Source organism: Zootoca vivipara, chromosome 14 (assembly GCF_965207765.1).
Source record: "Zootoca vivipara chromosome 14, rZooViv2.hap1.1, whole genome shotgun sequence".
Classification (NCBI taxonomy): domain Eukaryota; kingdom Metazoa; phylum Chordata; class Lepidosauria; order Squamata; family Lacertidae; genus Zootoca; species Zootoca vivipara.
In genome coordinates, this window is record NC_142597.1 from 25,275,076 (window position 1) to 25,289,166 (window position 14,091).

General features: G+C 47.2%; 2 protein-coding genes across 2 annotated transcripts in view; one reads left to right on the forward strand and one right to left on the reverse strand.

The window, feature by feature from the left end:
* VPS26B (VPS26 retromer complex component B) overlaps nt 1–11,609 on the reverse strand; it is a 16,462-nt gene extending 4,853 nt beyond the window's left edge. The window contains exons 1-3 of the mRNA XM_035139208.3: nt 10,304–11,609; nt 2,255–2,411; nt 928–1,092 (exon numbers count right to left, since the gene is read on the reverse strand). Of these exons, the coding sequence (XP_034995099.1) occupies nt 928–1,092; nt 2,255–2,411; nt 10,304–10,526 (545 nt within the window). The 5' untranslated portion in view covers nt 10,527–11,609. The remainder of the gene's footprint in view (nt 1–927; nt 1,093–2,254; nt 2,412–10,303) is intronic.
* A 251-nt stretch (nt 11,610–11,860) lies between these two features.
* Nucleotides 11,861–14,091, forward strand: part of NCAPD3 (non-SMC condensin II complex subunit D3) — a 54,345-nt gene continuing 52,114 nt past the window's right edge. Inside the window, exon 1 of the mRNA XM_088658269.1 lies at nt 11,861–11,980. Coding sequence (XP_088514395.1) covers nt 11,920–11,980 — 61 coding nt within the window. The 5' untranslated portion in view covers nt 11,861–11,919. The remainder of the gene's footprint in view (nt 11,981–14,091) is intronic.

Below are 14,091 nucleotides of genomic sequence, written 5' to 3' on the forward strand. Positions count from 1 at the left end.
TAGGGGCAGGTGATATATCGTCCAAAACCGGTTTCAAGTCCATATTATGCTATTGGTTTCATAAGTTTTGCCCTGGCAATATATTGGGACTCATGATGTGTGTCTGTGTGCTATGCAAAAATCACAATGTGGGAAAAACTGAAGCCAGCCAATGCTTCTACATAACTCCATCTTTATTTCAGACACTGTGACATAATAGAAAGCCTATCACGGTGTTTAGATGGTGATACATCATGAGGTTGAAAACCAGTTGCATCCTTATTTCAGACATTGTATCACAATGCTTAGCTGGCGATATATCACAAAGTTGAAAACCAGATAACAACCAGCCATACTGTTCGTCTCTACATAGTTCCATCCTTATTTATCTGATGACATATTGCAATGTTGAAAACCAGATATCGCCCAGCCCTGTTGGACGTCTGTCTCTCGTAAGTTCCAGCCAGGTCAAGGACAGATGTGGGGAACCCTTGTCGTTTCAGATGTTGCTGCTCTACAAACTGGTTGTCCAAAGGTGGTCTACACTGATTGGCAATAGCTCTCCAAGGTTTCCCAGGCCTACCGGGACATCCAAGGGATTGAACCTGCGAACGACCTTCTGCATGCAAATCATGGACACTATCACCGAGCTATTGCCATTCTTTAAGGAAAGTGTGGGGGACCTTGGGCTCTCCCAATGTTGCTAAGCTACAATTCCCATCACCCAGCGAGCATGACCAAGGTTGATAGGAGTGGTTAGGGTCTAGGGTTTTCCCCTGCACTTCTTTTAAGGGATTGCCTGCCACTCAACCAAGAAGACCATCCATGGGAGAAGAAGTGCACAAGGACGAAGTCACAATCTCCAAGGGACGTCTCCCATGTCACTTGGCTACATCCCTGTATGCAAACTTCAAACACCCAACTCATTCAGTAGGAAGCCCAACTTACTTGGATTTATTGTACTCAAACTCAATATGTAGGCAATCTTCAATGCCCACCTCCATCTTGATGGAGGAATTAAGTTCTGGGTACGTGCTAAGCGTGTGTACAACAATGTCCATCTCCTTCACCACGTCGTTCAGTCTGCGGCTCACGGTGGCCCGGAGGAAGTATCTGCAAAAAAGAAAGACTCCATTGTGGTAGCAAGTCTCTCAACAGCCTGGGGATTCATGTCTATTAAGCATCTATAATAGATACTTAAATGCACCTTTCTTTCATTTTGGATGCTAGGGTTTTTTATAACTCTATTCAGATTTTCCAGTTGTTTGATCTTACTGACCATAAGTGGCCTTGGATAGAAAGGTGGGATATGAAAGCTTTAAAGGAAGAAAATGCAGTTTTTACACACACACACACACACCACCTTCAGCCAAAAAGGCTCCCCTAGCAGCTTATACACTAACCAATCCCGCAACCCTATGGAGAAAATCACAGTGGAGTGGGTGCAGTTCTGTCGTGCAAAGGGAAGTCCTTGCATGAATGGGACAACTTGGAAATAGCTGGAGGTTTCAGTGGACTAAACAGTTTTTTTAAAAAAGATTGGTTTGGTTCTACATACCAAAATACATACAAACTCTGGGAGACTGCAGACAAATACAGCTAGCACTCATGAGTTAAGATCTTGGCTAGGTCACCCCCTCTCCTTGGGAGGAAGGGGTTGGCAAAGCCTTTGCCATGACCCCTCACCATGGAAGGAAGGAAGTCAAATTCCCTCCTTTGTCTGCTCTCTTTTCCACGATGTAGAACCAGTGAGGAAGAATGTCTGGGGAAGCAATGCATGACTGAGACCTTGAATCTGTAAGTAAAGCATTTAAACTTACTTAACAGTGTGTTGTTTACTCATTGCAAGAGGGGTAGAAAAAGGTCAGATGCTGTGTGCAGCTGAATGGGATAAAAAATGTTTAGCAACCTATATTCCTAATGCTATACTGCTGCTTATTTTTGTGAGTTTAAGACTCTACTACTGGGACTCTTCATGTGCAAGTCCCACGTTCTGAATCCAGGCACTTAGACATTTCTTTTTTTTGTTTACCCACATGCATAAGTCCACAGTAACTTTATTTCAGACAACCGAAGCCTTGATCTCCCCAATCTGACAGCTCCAGATGTTCTGGATTCCAACTCCCACCCGCCCCAGCCAGTGAAGCTGTGGGGAGCTGTATTCCAAAACACCTGCCAGGCACCAGGCTGAAGGAGGTCAATTTCTTGGTGACATCTTAGTGACATTGCTGCAAAGAAAACTGGGAAAGTCTGGAGGAGCGGAGATGGAGCTCACCTCAGCTTCACGTTCTGCCCCGTGTAGGATTCGTACGGTTTCTCCACATGTGTGAATTCAAAATCAAAGGTCTGTGACTGGGTGAACTCTCCAGGGCGGGCCAAGTCCTTCACAAGTGACACGAATTCATGGTGGTTCCCTCGGTCGTAATATAGCTCTAGAAGTGAAAGATTCTTGGTGAAGCAAGGCTATTTGTGGCCTCATTCTAGAAGCCTCCAGGTGAAGTGCAAGAAAACAGGAAAGGAACATAAAGGCAGAAGGTAGCCCTGGATCAAATGGTAGATCTCTGAGTGACTAGCAGTAGATTATCAAGGATTTATGGCTCCCAATTGTTTAACAATAGAAGCAATAAAACGAATCCTTCTTGCCATAAATTATGCTGCTGAAGAAAAAGAATGAAGCAGCTTGGGCGAACGGTAGATTTTTTGTGTGAAGACGGTGAGCTCTGTTATTTTCCGGTACCCAAAATAAATTACTGAGGTCAAATTTATTTAGCTCTAAGCGCAAGGCCTTTTTTGGGCCAAGCACTGGTTGATGGATCTAGGGGTTCCAGTAAAAAGTGAAGTAGAAGCCTGAAGTCAGCCCACCCCTGCAGTAAAGAACAGTATATCAAAGCACCAGCAAAAAAAGCTAACAATTTAAAAGGATGCAGCTAATCAGCAAGAAAAAATAAGTATCAACACCAGCCCAATCACACAGAGGACAAACCCTAAGACTAATAGCCTTCACATTAAAAAGAGGCTGAGATGCTTAAATAATCTCTAAAAGTTGTTTTAGAAGTCCTGGAAGAATATTTCCTTGGTGCTGAAAAAACATTAGGTGCCAGGTGAGTCTATACAAACAGTGTTCCATAAATGGGGAGCCACCACTGAAAAGACCCTCTCTCTTATTGCCACTGTCTGTGCTTCAGAAATGAGAAGGGCATCAGCAGATTATTTTAGGGTCCAGGAAGATCCACAAGGGAAAAGCAGTTCCAAAAGCCAGTAGGTTCCCAAATTGTTTAGGGCTTTCACCTGCGGTAGACACCTGAATTGTATCTTCTGGCATGGAATTTTTAAAGAAAACTTTCCAATGCAGTATTTTTCTTATGCAAAGCTTACCAGTTTTAGAAACTTGTTGTTTCATAAAAAATTAGTAGAACGATGAATAACTATAATACAAGTCAAATTGGATACAGCAACTAGTCAAATCTAAATCCAAAGCTGCAAGTAGCTTTTTAAAACGTCTTCTCCCTAAGATTTATGCACACAACTATTCCAGCACATGAAAGTAAAAATGCTAAGCAGTTTTCAGCGCCTTCACTTTATTTCTTAAAATTGAGGTAACAGGCGACGTGTATGCTATTTTGTTGTCAAGTCTTGAAATGTTTGCAAGCGTTCCAATAAAAGTAATTTTCAAGTAATGCTCTGAATTGTTTGCATACATTTAAACCGCACGAGGCACAATTGATTGAACTTGCATTTCCTAATCAAATTGTTTCAGTACAACTACTTTTAGCTGTTGCAAAAACTTTCCAGATGTTTACTGAGGATGTAAAATTAACACATCATCATTTTTTTTTAAAAAAAAAAGTTTTGTGGGGAACCACTGGCTCTCCAATTGTTGCTGAACTGCAAGTCCCATCACCCCTGCCCTATGCTTGCTGGCAACATCTGGAAGGCCAAAGACATCGGCTCTACTAAACTCACAGGGCTATTCTACACATGCCAACTCAGAAGTAAACCCCATTGAGTTCAATGGCACTGTGCTCCCAGGAAGCGAGTGTAGGATTGCGGCCTAACAGTGCAATCCTATGCCTATCAGATTTGTCAGCTCCTGCTGAAGGACCAAGCAATGATGGACTAAAGCCAGGGGTCAGCAAACCTTTTCAGCAGGGGGCCGGTCCACTGTTCCTCAGACCTTATTTGGGGGGGGGGCGGACAGACTATATTTTCAAAAAATAATAATGAACGAATTCCTATGCCCCACAAATAACCCAGAGATGCGTTTTAAATAAAAGCACACATTCTACTCATGTAAAAACACCAGGCAGGCCCCACAAATAACCCAGAGATGCATTTTAAATAAAAGGACACATTCTACTCTTGTAAAAACATGCTGATTCCTGGACCGCCTGCGGGCCAGATTTAGAAGGCGATTGGGCCGGATCCGACCCCCGGGCCTTAGTTTGCCTACCCATGGACTAAACAGTAACTGGATCTGAAAAAGCAGGTACCAATCATGTGCCTTGTAAAAAGGTAAGGATAGATTAACAGGAAACTGTGTTAAGCCAGGTCAGACTTTTTCTCACCCCAGATCAGTACTGGTTGGCAGTGAGTGTATCCAGCAGGTAAACAGCATTATCTCCTTGTCTGTCTGTCTGTCTGTCTGTCTGTCTGTCTGTCTGTCTGTCTGTCTCTCCCCCTTCTTCCTTCCTTCCTTGAGTTATTGGAGATTGAACCTGGGACCTTTTGCTTGCAAAGCATGAGCTCTGACCTGCAGTCCTTCCTCAAACAGCCACCCTCCCTGCCATATTAAGTGTTGCTCCTGCCACGCCATTAATATGCCTAGATACCACACCTGGAAGGAGAAATTAGAATTGAACTGAGGTCTTCTGGCATCCAGGTTCCTTCTGATAAGCAGAGGCAGGAAAAAACAGGTTGACAGAGTATAGCTGGGAAAGGTGGGAGGTTCTTCCCACAAGCTCTGGCTCAGGGAACAGTCAGAGCTGACCACATGGAACAAGGGAATCAAAATAGAAAGCCAGGAATTTTTTTTCCTCCAACGTAATAAATAGGCACTTGGGATGTCATCCGGCTTCTCAGACTGCAAAAACGACTAGGAGGTGTGGATGCACCACACACAGAGAACCGATAGCAGGTACAGAATCCTGGCCACGTAAGCATTTACTGTTAGTAACAACATTTCATGTAATCTGGAAAGCGCCGGGCAAAGGAGCCAGCCAACAACGAATTCACAAAGCCGAATGAGTTTGCCAGAAATCAACCCCAATTTGCTACTCCATCCACTTATATCAGTTTTGGAGACTGCAAAGGGAGGGGAGAAGGGGCTGGGGGGACACTGAGCACGCGGCGGATCCTTCACACAACCACAGCCAACCCCTGTCTCTTCAACATGCCAGTTTGGTGTTCCAAATGTTCCCTGATATTTGGGATTCTCGTTTATTTTTCCTGCATGCACAGATTTTGTGATTCAAGTGTTGCCCACAGAGTGCAACGTTAAGAATGTCTATGCCAAGTACATGTATTAAGTTTGGGTTCCCTTGCACTGGCAAGGAGGTGGGCCCAGGGTATACACTTTCTCGACACTTGCCTCACAATCAAATGTAATGCCTGTGGCCATTTCCAGGTCAACATTGTTAGGAGCCTGAGTTGTGCTGGTAAAGAATCATGTGGGTTCATAATAATAATAATAATAATAATTTATTATTTATACCCCGCCCATCTGGCCGGGTTCCCCCAGCCACTCTGGGCGGCTTCCAAAAAAAAAACAGAAATTCTAAAATACAGAAATCCATCAAACATTAAAAGCTTCCCTAAACAGGGCTGCCTTGAGATGCCTTCTAAAGGTCTGGTAATTGTTCTCTTTGACCTCTAGTGGGAGGGCATTCCACAGGGTGGGTGCCACTACCGAGAAGGCCCTCTGCCTGGTTCCCTGTAACTTGGCTTCTCGTAATGAGGGAACCGCCAGAAGGCCCTCGGAGCTGGACCTCAGTGTCCGGGCAGAACGATGGGGGTGGAGACGCTCCTTCAGGTATACCGGACCGAGGCCGTTTAGGGCTTTAAAGGTCAACACCAACACTTTGAATTGTGCTCGGAAACGTACTGGGAGCCAATGTAGGTCTTTTAGGACCGGTGTTATGTGATCTCGGCGGCCGCTCCCAGTCACCAGTCTAGCTGCCGCATTCTGGATTAGTTGTAGTTTCCGGGTCACCTTCAAAGGTAGCCCCACGTAGAGCGCATTGCAGTAGTCCAAGCGAGAGATAACTAGAGCATGCACCACTCTGGAGAGACAGTCAGTGGGCAGGTAGGGACTCAGCCTGCGTACCAGATGGAGCTGATAAACAGCTGCCCTGGACACGGAGTTGACCTGTGCCTCCATGGACAGCTGTGAGTCTAAAATGACTCCCAGGCTGCGCACCTGGTCTTTCAGGGGCAGTTACCCCATTCAGGACCAGGGAGTCCTCCACACCCGCCCGCCTCCTGTCCCCCACAAACAGTACTTCTGTCTTGTCAGGATTCAATCTCAATCTGTTAGCCGCCATCCATCCTCCAACCGCCTCCAAGCACTCACACAGGACCTTCACCGCCTTCACTGGTTCTGATTTAAAAGAGAGGTAGAGCAGGGCTTTTTCTCAGCTGGAACTTGCTGGAATAGCACTGTATGAAAGGGTAACATGAGCAACAACCTGAAGGGCAATGGATGCGTGGGCAGGCGATCAAATCCCAGATAGGAAAATAAGGGATAAGAAAAAGCAGATTAACTGCGACTAACATTTTCGAGGGAGCCTAGATTCAGGGGCAGCGGTTTCCAGGGGTGTGTGTGACTATCACGAAGGAACCCTGCACTTCTGAATTTACCACACTACTGTACTAATAATAACTTAAGGTGCCTAAAGAGATTGTTGTTAACAGTTGGCATTGTCATAAAACACTGGCTACTACTTATATTTGCATGCATGCTCATTTTAAGTGTAACTTGTTCTGCCCACCTATCATCACGCTTATTGTGAACCCATGAGTGCAAGAGACCTCTGCCGCTGTTGCTCCCCAATGACTGGTATTCAGACAGGCAGCTTGCATCCACCCATTGATCAGCAGTGGCACAAATACAGTGATGCCTCGCTAGACGAAATTAATTCGTTCCACGGGTCTTTTCTTATAGCGAAAAATTCGTCTAGCGAATCCCATAGGAATGCACTGAAATTTTTTCGACCTTTTTTTTGCCCATAGGAACGCATTAATTGAATTTCAATGCATTCCTATGGGAAACCGGGATTTGCTAGACGAATTTTTCGTAAAACGCATTCGTCTAGCGAGGCAAGCTCCGCTCGAAAAATCCTTTCGTTAAGCGGAAATTTCATTAAGCAGGGCATTCGTTAAGCGAGGCACCACTGTAAATGATTATCAGGTAACCTTTTCTACCATTATTGGCGGAGGCAAACATCAGTATTCTCAGAAGAAAACATCGAGTTCACTGCTGGCAAGAACAAAAAAATCAAAGCAAGCTGTAGCTCAGCCATAAAACATTTGCCTGGCACACCCAATAAGGTCCTAGGCTGAATCCTGGCATCTTCAGTTAAAAGGAGCAAGCAGCAGGAATGTAAGACCAACCTGCTGAAACAGCCCATAGCTCCTCTAGTCCACCATACTGCCTTCACAGTGGCTAATCAGACGTCCGTGGGAAGCCTGAAAGCTGGGCGTTGAGTGCAACAGTACTCTGCCCACATGCAATTCTCAGCAACTGGTTTTCAGAGGCATTATGTCTCTGACAACGGAGGCAGAATACAGCCATCCTGGCTAGCAGCTGCCGATAGCCTTTTACTCCATTAATCTGTCTAATCCTCTTTCAAAGCCATCCAGGTTGGTGGCCATCACTGCCTGCTATGGGACAGGAAGGACTTTGCCTGGGATGCAGGAAAAGCAGTAACCTACTGGAGCAGACAATACAAGTCAGGAACAGACCCAATGGCTAGATTCGTTAGAGGGCCATGGCTCAGGGGTAAAGCATCTACCTTGCAAGCAGAAGGTCCCCGGTTCAATCTCCAGGTGGGGATGGGACCAGGAGAGACCCCTGCCTGTAACCCTGGAGGGCCACCGTCAGCTGAGTCAGATGGACCCAGTGGCCTGACTCAGCACAAGGCTGCTTCTTAGGCTCCCACCTGAGGGCTGTCAATGGCTGTGAGTCACAGCAGCCAGAAACACCAACTTTCTCTTTGTCTCTCTTTTTATTGTCTCTCTTTTTAAAGAGACAGTACAATGTAAGAAACAGATGCTGGAAATCAACACCATGGATGGATATTGTCCACGTGCCCCTGCCTGCTACCCTCCCCATCTATCTTGGTCAACACCACTGGAAGGATTGCAAACCACAGAGAGCACAGCTTTTCCAGGTTGGGACAAGGCAGCACTAAGTCAAAGATTAGGGAACTCCAAGAGTTGTTGGACTCTCATTCCTATCAGCTCCGGCCAGCATGGGAAATGGCCAGGGATGATGGGGAGTTGTAGCCCAGCAACATCTGGAGGGCCACAGGTTCCTCACCCTCCAACTAGGCTAAATCAATGGCTGTGCTCAAAAGTAGCAATAAGAAAAATGGGAGGGGACTCCCTTGGCAATTCAGATACACCTTCGCTTGCTTGCAACATGGTGGAGCTGAATTTGACAAGGAGATGTGCCTATTATCAGCACATCTTAAGAACCCAAAGCCTGCACAGTCAATCTATCAGAACAGTTCCCTTTCCGAACTATTATTCTCCTTCAGCATATGGTATAAAGAGATATATATGCTAGTTAAGTCTGTGAGGTTCTGTTCACTAGGCCTCTCTCTCTCTCTCTGTCTCTCTCTCTGTCTCTGTCTCTCTCTCTCTCTCTCCTTTATACCAAGGGGTATACTGCTTTGATACATAGAGCTTCTATTCATCCATCTTGCCTAATAGCTTTATGTAGACCTATCCAGCATGAAAATCAGCCCACTCTTCTTAGCAAGAGGTATACTGACTCAGAAGAGCACAAAGAGTGCCTTATGGGATCAGGCCAATGGCCCACTGGATGCCTATGGGAAGCCCAGAAGCAGGACCTGAATGCAAGAACATGATTCCCACCAACTAATATTCAGAGGATACTGCCTCTTACAGTGGAGGTACAACACAGTCGTTATGGCTAGTTGCCACAGATAGCCCTATCCTACACAAATCTTACACAAATCTTTTTCAACAGCCCAGTGGATTTCTAAATAACACATTCAGAGGAAATTGATTTGAATTGTAGGCGGGGACCATTAAAGGCAAGTCCAATTGACACATGCAGGGAGTTGCCTGTACTAGGTAGAATATTAAATCTGGTGGCTAAATGAAGATAACTTTATGTGAAGGTGATACAGGGTGGATAATGAATAGGGGCGACTGAACTAGAACTAAACTGATTTGGAGCAGAACCCGTTGGGAAAATTAACTGGGGGCAGATGACTAGAAATGGAGTTGGTTTGGGGTGATCTGCAGGTGTGTGCGTGCACATTAATTGAAGAATTTATCTGGGGTTATCTGAATGGGGAATTACGTTAGATTGCCTTTTGTGACATCTATCTGCATCTATGCATATAAACTACCCCTAGCAAATTGATTTTACCAACCCAGACCCTGAGCCTTTTACATACCCTGCTGTCAGAGTCAGGGGCAGATATCCACATGTTCAAGACGTGACTACATAAGAACATAAAAAGAGCCTGCTGGATCAGGCCAATGACCCATCTAGTCCAGCATCCTGTTCTCACAGCAGCCAAGTAGATGTCTGTGGAACATCCTGCAAGCAGAATTTCAGCACAACAGCACTCTCCCTTTCTGAGGCTTTCAGCAACTGGTATTTAGAAGCATCTCTGCTTTTGACTGTGGAGGCTCATTGCTATCTAAAAAGCCACTCTTCCTGCCCGCCCTACCCGAAGACCAATAAATCCAGAGTCCAAGGCCACAATCTGACCATATATTTAAACGCCTATGACACCACTCTGAATAGCATGGCTTCCCCCAAAGAATGCTGGGAGCTGTAGTTTGTTAAGGGTGCTGAGAGCCGTTGGAGGGCCCCCTATCCCACTCACAGAGGTACAACTCCCAGAGTGGTTTCCCGCCAGTCCTTCTTCCCAAGGGACTCTTGAGAACAGTAGATCTGTGAGGTCTCCTAACAACTCTCTGTATCCTTAAACTACAGTTCCCAGAATTCTACTGGGGTGGTGACTATTTTGGTATCATAGTGCTTTAAATGTATGGTGTGACAACTGCACCAACTGATGGAGGTTTAGTTTTGCCACCATGGATATCAAGTACCGACCGAACTTACCGATCTGCCCAATGAACTCCACCTTGATGCCCTGGTGCTCCAGCCGTTTGTTTGGATGCTTGAGGGTGAGGATGACCCTCCCCGAAACCGTCTCACCATCATAGAAGAGGAAATATTTCTCCTTCTTGCCCTCCTCGGTCTTATGCTCTGCCCGGCGCCTGCTCTCTGCATCGCTCAGGACCAATTCCAGATCCGCACTCTGTCCAAACCCAAAGAAGCTCATGGCGACGTAGGGGAAGGGATGCAGCACCTCAGAGGGCTAAGGCGGTGCCGAGCAGCACAGAACAGGGCAAGCAGCACCTTGGGGTGGCTTTGCACGCCTTGCTCTCCAAGCGGGAGCTTTCACCGATGCTGCGAAGGAGGAGCAGCCTTGCAAGTCCAAGATGCAATCTTGGCTTGTCTGGCTAAAAAACAGTTACCAAAGTAAGAAAAGGAAACCACAGGATCCTGGTGCATAAGGAAACCTGGGTGCGCTGGGGCAGGACTAAGGCTCTGTTGGGCAAAAGGGCTCAGAGCAAAAGGAGGTCTATTTGGTGGGGTAAGGAAACTGGGGTGATGGAAGGAAGGGGGGGGTAGGCAGGTGCTGTATGGACCCAATAAGAAGAATGATAACTGATGCTCTGCAAGCTACAGCTCCGAAGGCGTGGAAAGGCTAGACCCAAGAACTGGCAGGGATCAATGCAGCCCCAGGTTGGGGGCGCTGCTCCTTCACCTTCGGGCGCCAATGCAAGGAAGGTGGGCGTGCAAGGAGGAGGAGCGGGAAGGGGCGTTCACAGCTGGAGACGGAATGCAACGTTGCAAGCCGTGGGGGACATGGTTGGTGGTAACGGGGAAAGGTCCAGCAGCTTCGGCAGGGAATGGGAAGAAGCATGCACGGAGGACTCTGCTGCTTGGGGGGGGGGGGCGGAGGGGGTAGGCGTGTGCAATCCAGGGGGCCACTTCGCTGGGGGTTTCAAATAATAACTATAAATAAATAAATGAATAAATAAATAAATGACGTGGAATGGGTTGGAAAATCGATGGGGGCGTTGCTCCCTGGGAGGAAAGGAAAAGGTGGCGGAGGGAGGTTGCTGCAGGAAGGCCCGAGGCTCCGGAGAGCAATGCCGTGCAGCGAAAGGCAACGCAGCACCGGAGCATTCACTGCACAGCCGGGCCTTTGCAAAAAAATAAAAAAAATAAGGGAAGAAGGATGACAGCCGCCGCCGCTCCGATGATGCGCTGCCTCTTCCCCGCCTTCGCCAGGGCTGCGCTCGCTGCTGGCTGCGGAGCTCGCGCCGCGTCCCGGACCTCGGGCCTCGTACTGCGCACGCGCCCTTCCCGTTCCTGGGCAAAGGGGAGGAGGGGGAGCAGGTGAGGGGAAGGCCCGCCTCTCCGTCCCTCCACCCCAGCGCGCTCACGGGACGCATGCGCCGTCCTCCTCCTTCCGAGGCGCGCGCGGAGGCGGGGCCCGCGGCCCTTGGCGCGCCGGCGCAGTGCGAGAGGACAGCGCCCACTCCACTCCCTCGCGTCTCGGGGCGGCGGTGATTGGCTAACGGGGAGGGCAGGCGGTGATTGGACGGTTTGAAGGCAGCGGCGGGGTTGAGGCTGGATTCGCTTCTACTAAGGCGGCAGAAGCGATGGCGGCGGAGAGGCTGCTTTGCGCTCTGGGGCAGTGGGGTCTCCGTGATGTTAGCCAGGGTGAGTGCGGCGCCTTCGGGCGGGGTTGGGATAGCGACCTCGAGTCCTTCATTGGTTGTGCGAGAGGGGCAGGACTCCTGGGGCCTTTATATATAAACATATATAATGGGCCCATCAAACCTCGCCCTCCACCACGGTGTAACTCAGGCATCCCCAAACTTTGGCCCTCCAGATGTTTTGGCCTAGAACTCCCATGATTCCTAACTAACAGGACCAGTGGTCGGGGAAGATGGGAATTGTAGTCCAAAACATCTGGAGGGCCAAAGTTTGGGGATGCCTGGTTTAACTTTTAAACGCCGGCAGAAAACCTTTCTACTCTGCCAAGCCTATGCAGTCAATTAAGAGCACATATTTCTACAATGGTTAATTGATGCCTATTGTAACTTGTTTTATGTGGTTTTACTCTCTGGTTTCATGCATTCTTGTAAGCTGCATTGACTCTTTTTTTAATGGTTTCTTTTAAATAAATAATAAATATAAACATACAAAGGGTGAGAGGCAGGACTTATGGGTCCTTTTTATATGGACAGACACACACATATGTGCACTGTGGCGGGGGGGGGGGAATCTACTGTCGAACTCTGTCACAGCCTTGGATTCCAGTAGAAATCAGGAATAGCTGTCTCCTAGCCGCCCAGCCTGCCAGCTTCTAGTTCACATAACTCAACTTTCAACTCTGGCTTTTGTCTTTCTAGCTACCTGTGAGTTGATGGAGGGCCCCCCACCCATTTGGTGTCTGGCACGGTTTACCATGCCCATTGAGTCAATCACCCATCTCCTACTACCCTCCTGAGGAAAACCCCACCCCACCCTCCCACTATATATAAGGGTCTGGTGACTTCTGAAGAAGTGTGCATGCACACGAAAGCTTATACCAAGAACAAAGTTAGTTGATCTCTAAGGTGCTACTGGACATTATATATATATATATATACACACACACACACACACACACACACACACACACTGACTGCGTCAGACCAACACGGCTACCTACCTGAGCCTCTTCCTTTGTTACCTTAATGGCCCCATACTTAAAGCTAGCCTTGCTGTTCCAGAATTGAATCTCTGCTGAATCCAGGAATTGGAAGGGGCCTTGTGCATACAGCCTACCCCCACCAAAATCACATCATTGGTGTGTGCGCGCACAAAAATGTATTCATATACTCAGGGAGTTTTGTGTGTGTTTGTATCTTCAGTAACCTGCCCTGAGACCTTAGGGTGAAGGGTAGGTAATAAATCATGATGGTGATGATGATGTTAATTCAAACCTTCACAGACAATTAGTGACAGTTATACATAAACCACCACCAGTCCTGGATCTCCCTCATAAAAGGTTTAAGAATTGGTGCATATTTGATCTTTACTGGTAAAATGCAACATCACACCTACATCACAACTTCACTGTACAGTATATACACTTTATCAAGATGTAGATGAGTATAACAATTACATAATTAAATACAGATACTTCAAGACTACTGGTGTCACTGATAGTGTCCTTTTGTATAAAATGCTTGGAACCATCAACCATGTAAAAAACTCTTTATTAGAGTGCAATTAGATATTGATGCACAGCCACTAAAGCAGTATATATCATTTCTGGAAATCAGGGGCATGCAGAAGAGGTTTTAGTGATCAGCAGTGGAAAGTATTCTATCATATGGCATGCAAATTCATTCAGGTCGAAGTCCCAAGACAGGATATTTTAGGTTACAGTACGCGGGTGGTGCTGTGGGTTAAACCACTGAGCCTAGGACTTGCCCATCAGAAGGTCAGCGGTTCGAATCCCCGCAATGGAGTGAGCTCCCGTTGCTCAGTCCCAGCTCCTGCCAACCTAGCAGTTCGAAAGCACATCAAACTGCAAGTAGTTAAATAGGTACCGCTCCAACGGGAAGGTAAACGGCGTTTCCGTGCGCTGCTCTGGTTCATCAGAAGCGGCTTAGTCATGCTAGCCACATGACCCGGAAGCTGTATGCTGGTTCCCTCTGCCAGTAAAGTGAGATGAGCGCCGCAACCCCAGAGTCATCCGTGACTGGACGGTCAGGTTACCTTTCTGAAGTTTTTATTGCCCCAATGAGTGTTTTACAGCTCATTAGGGGTTTCTCACC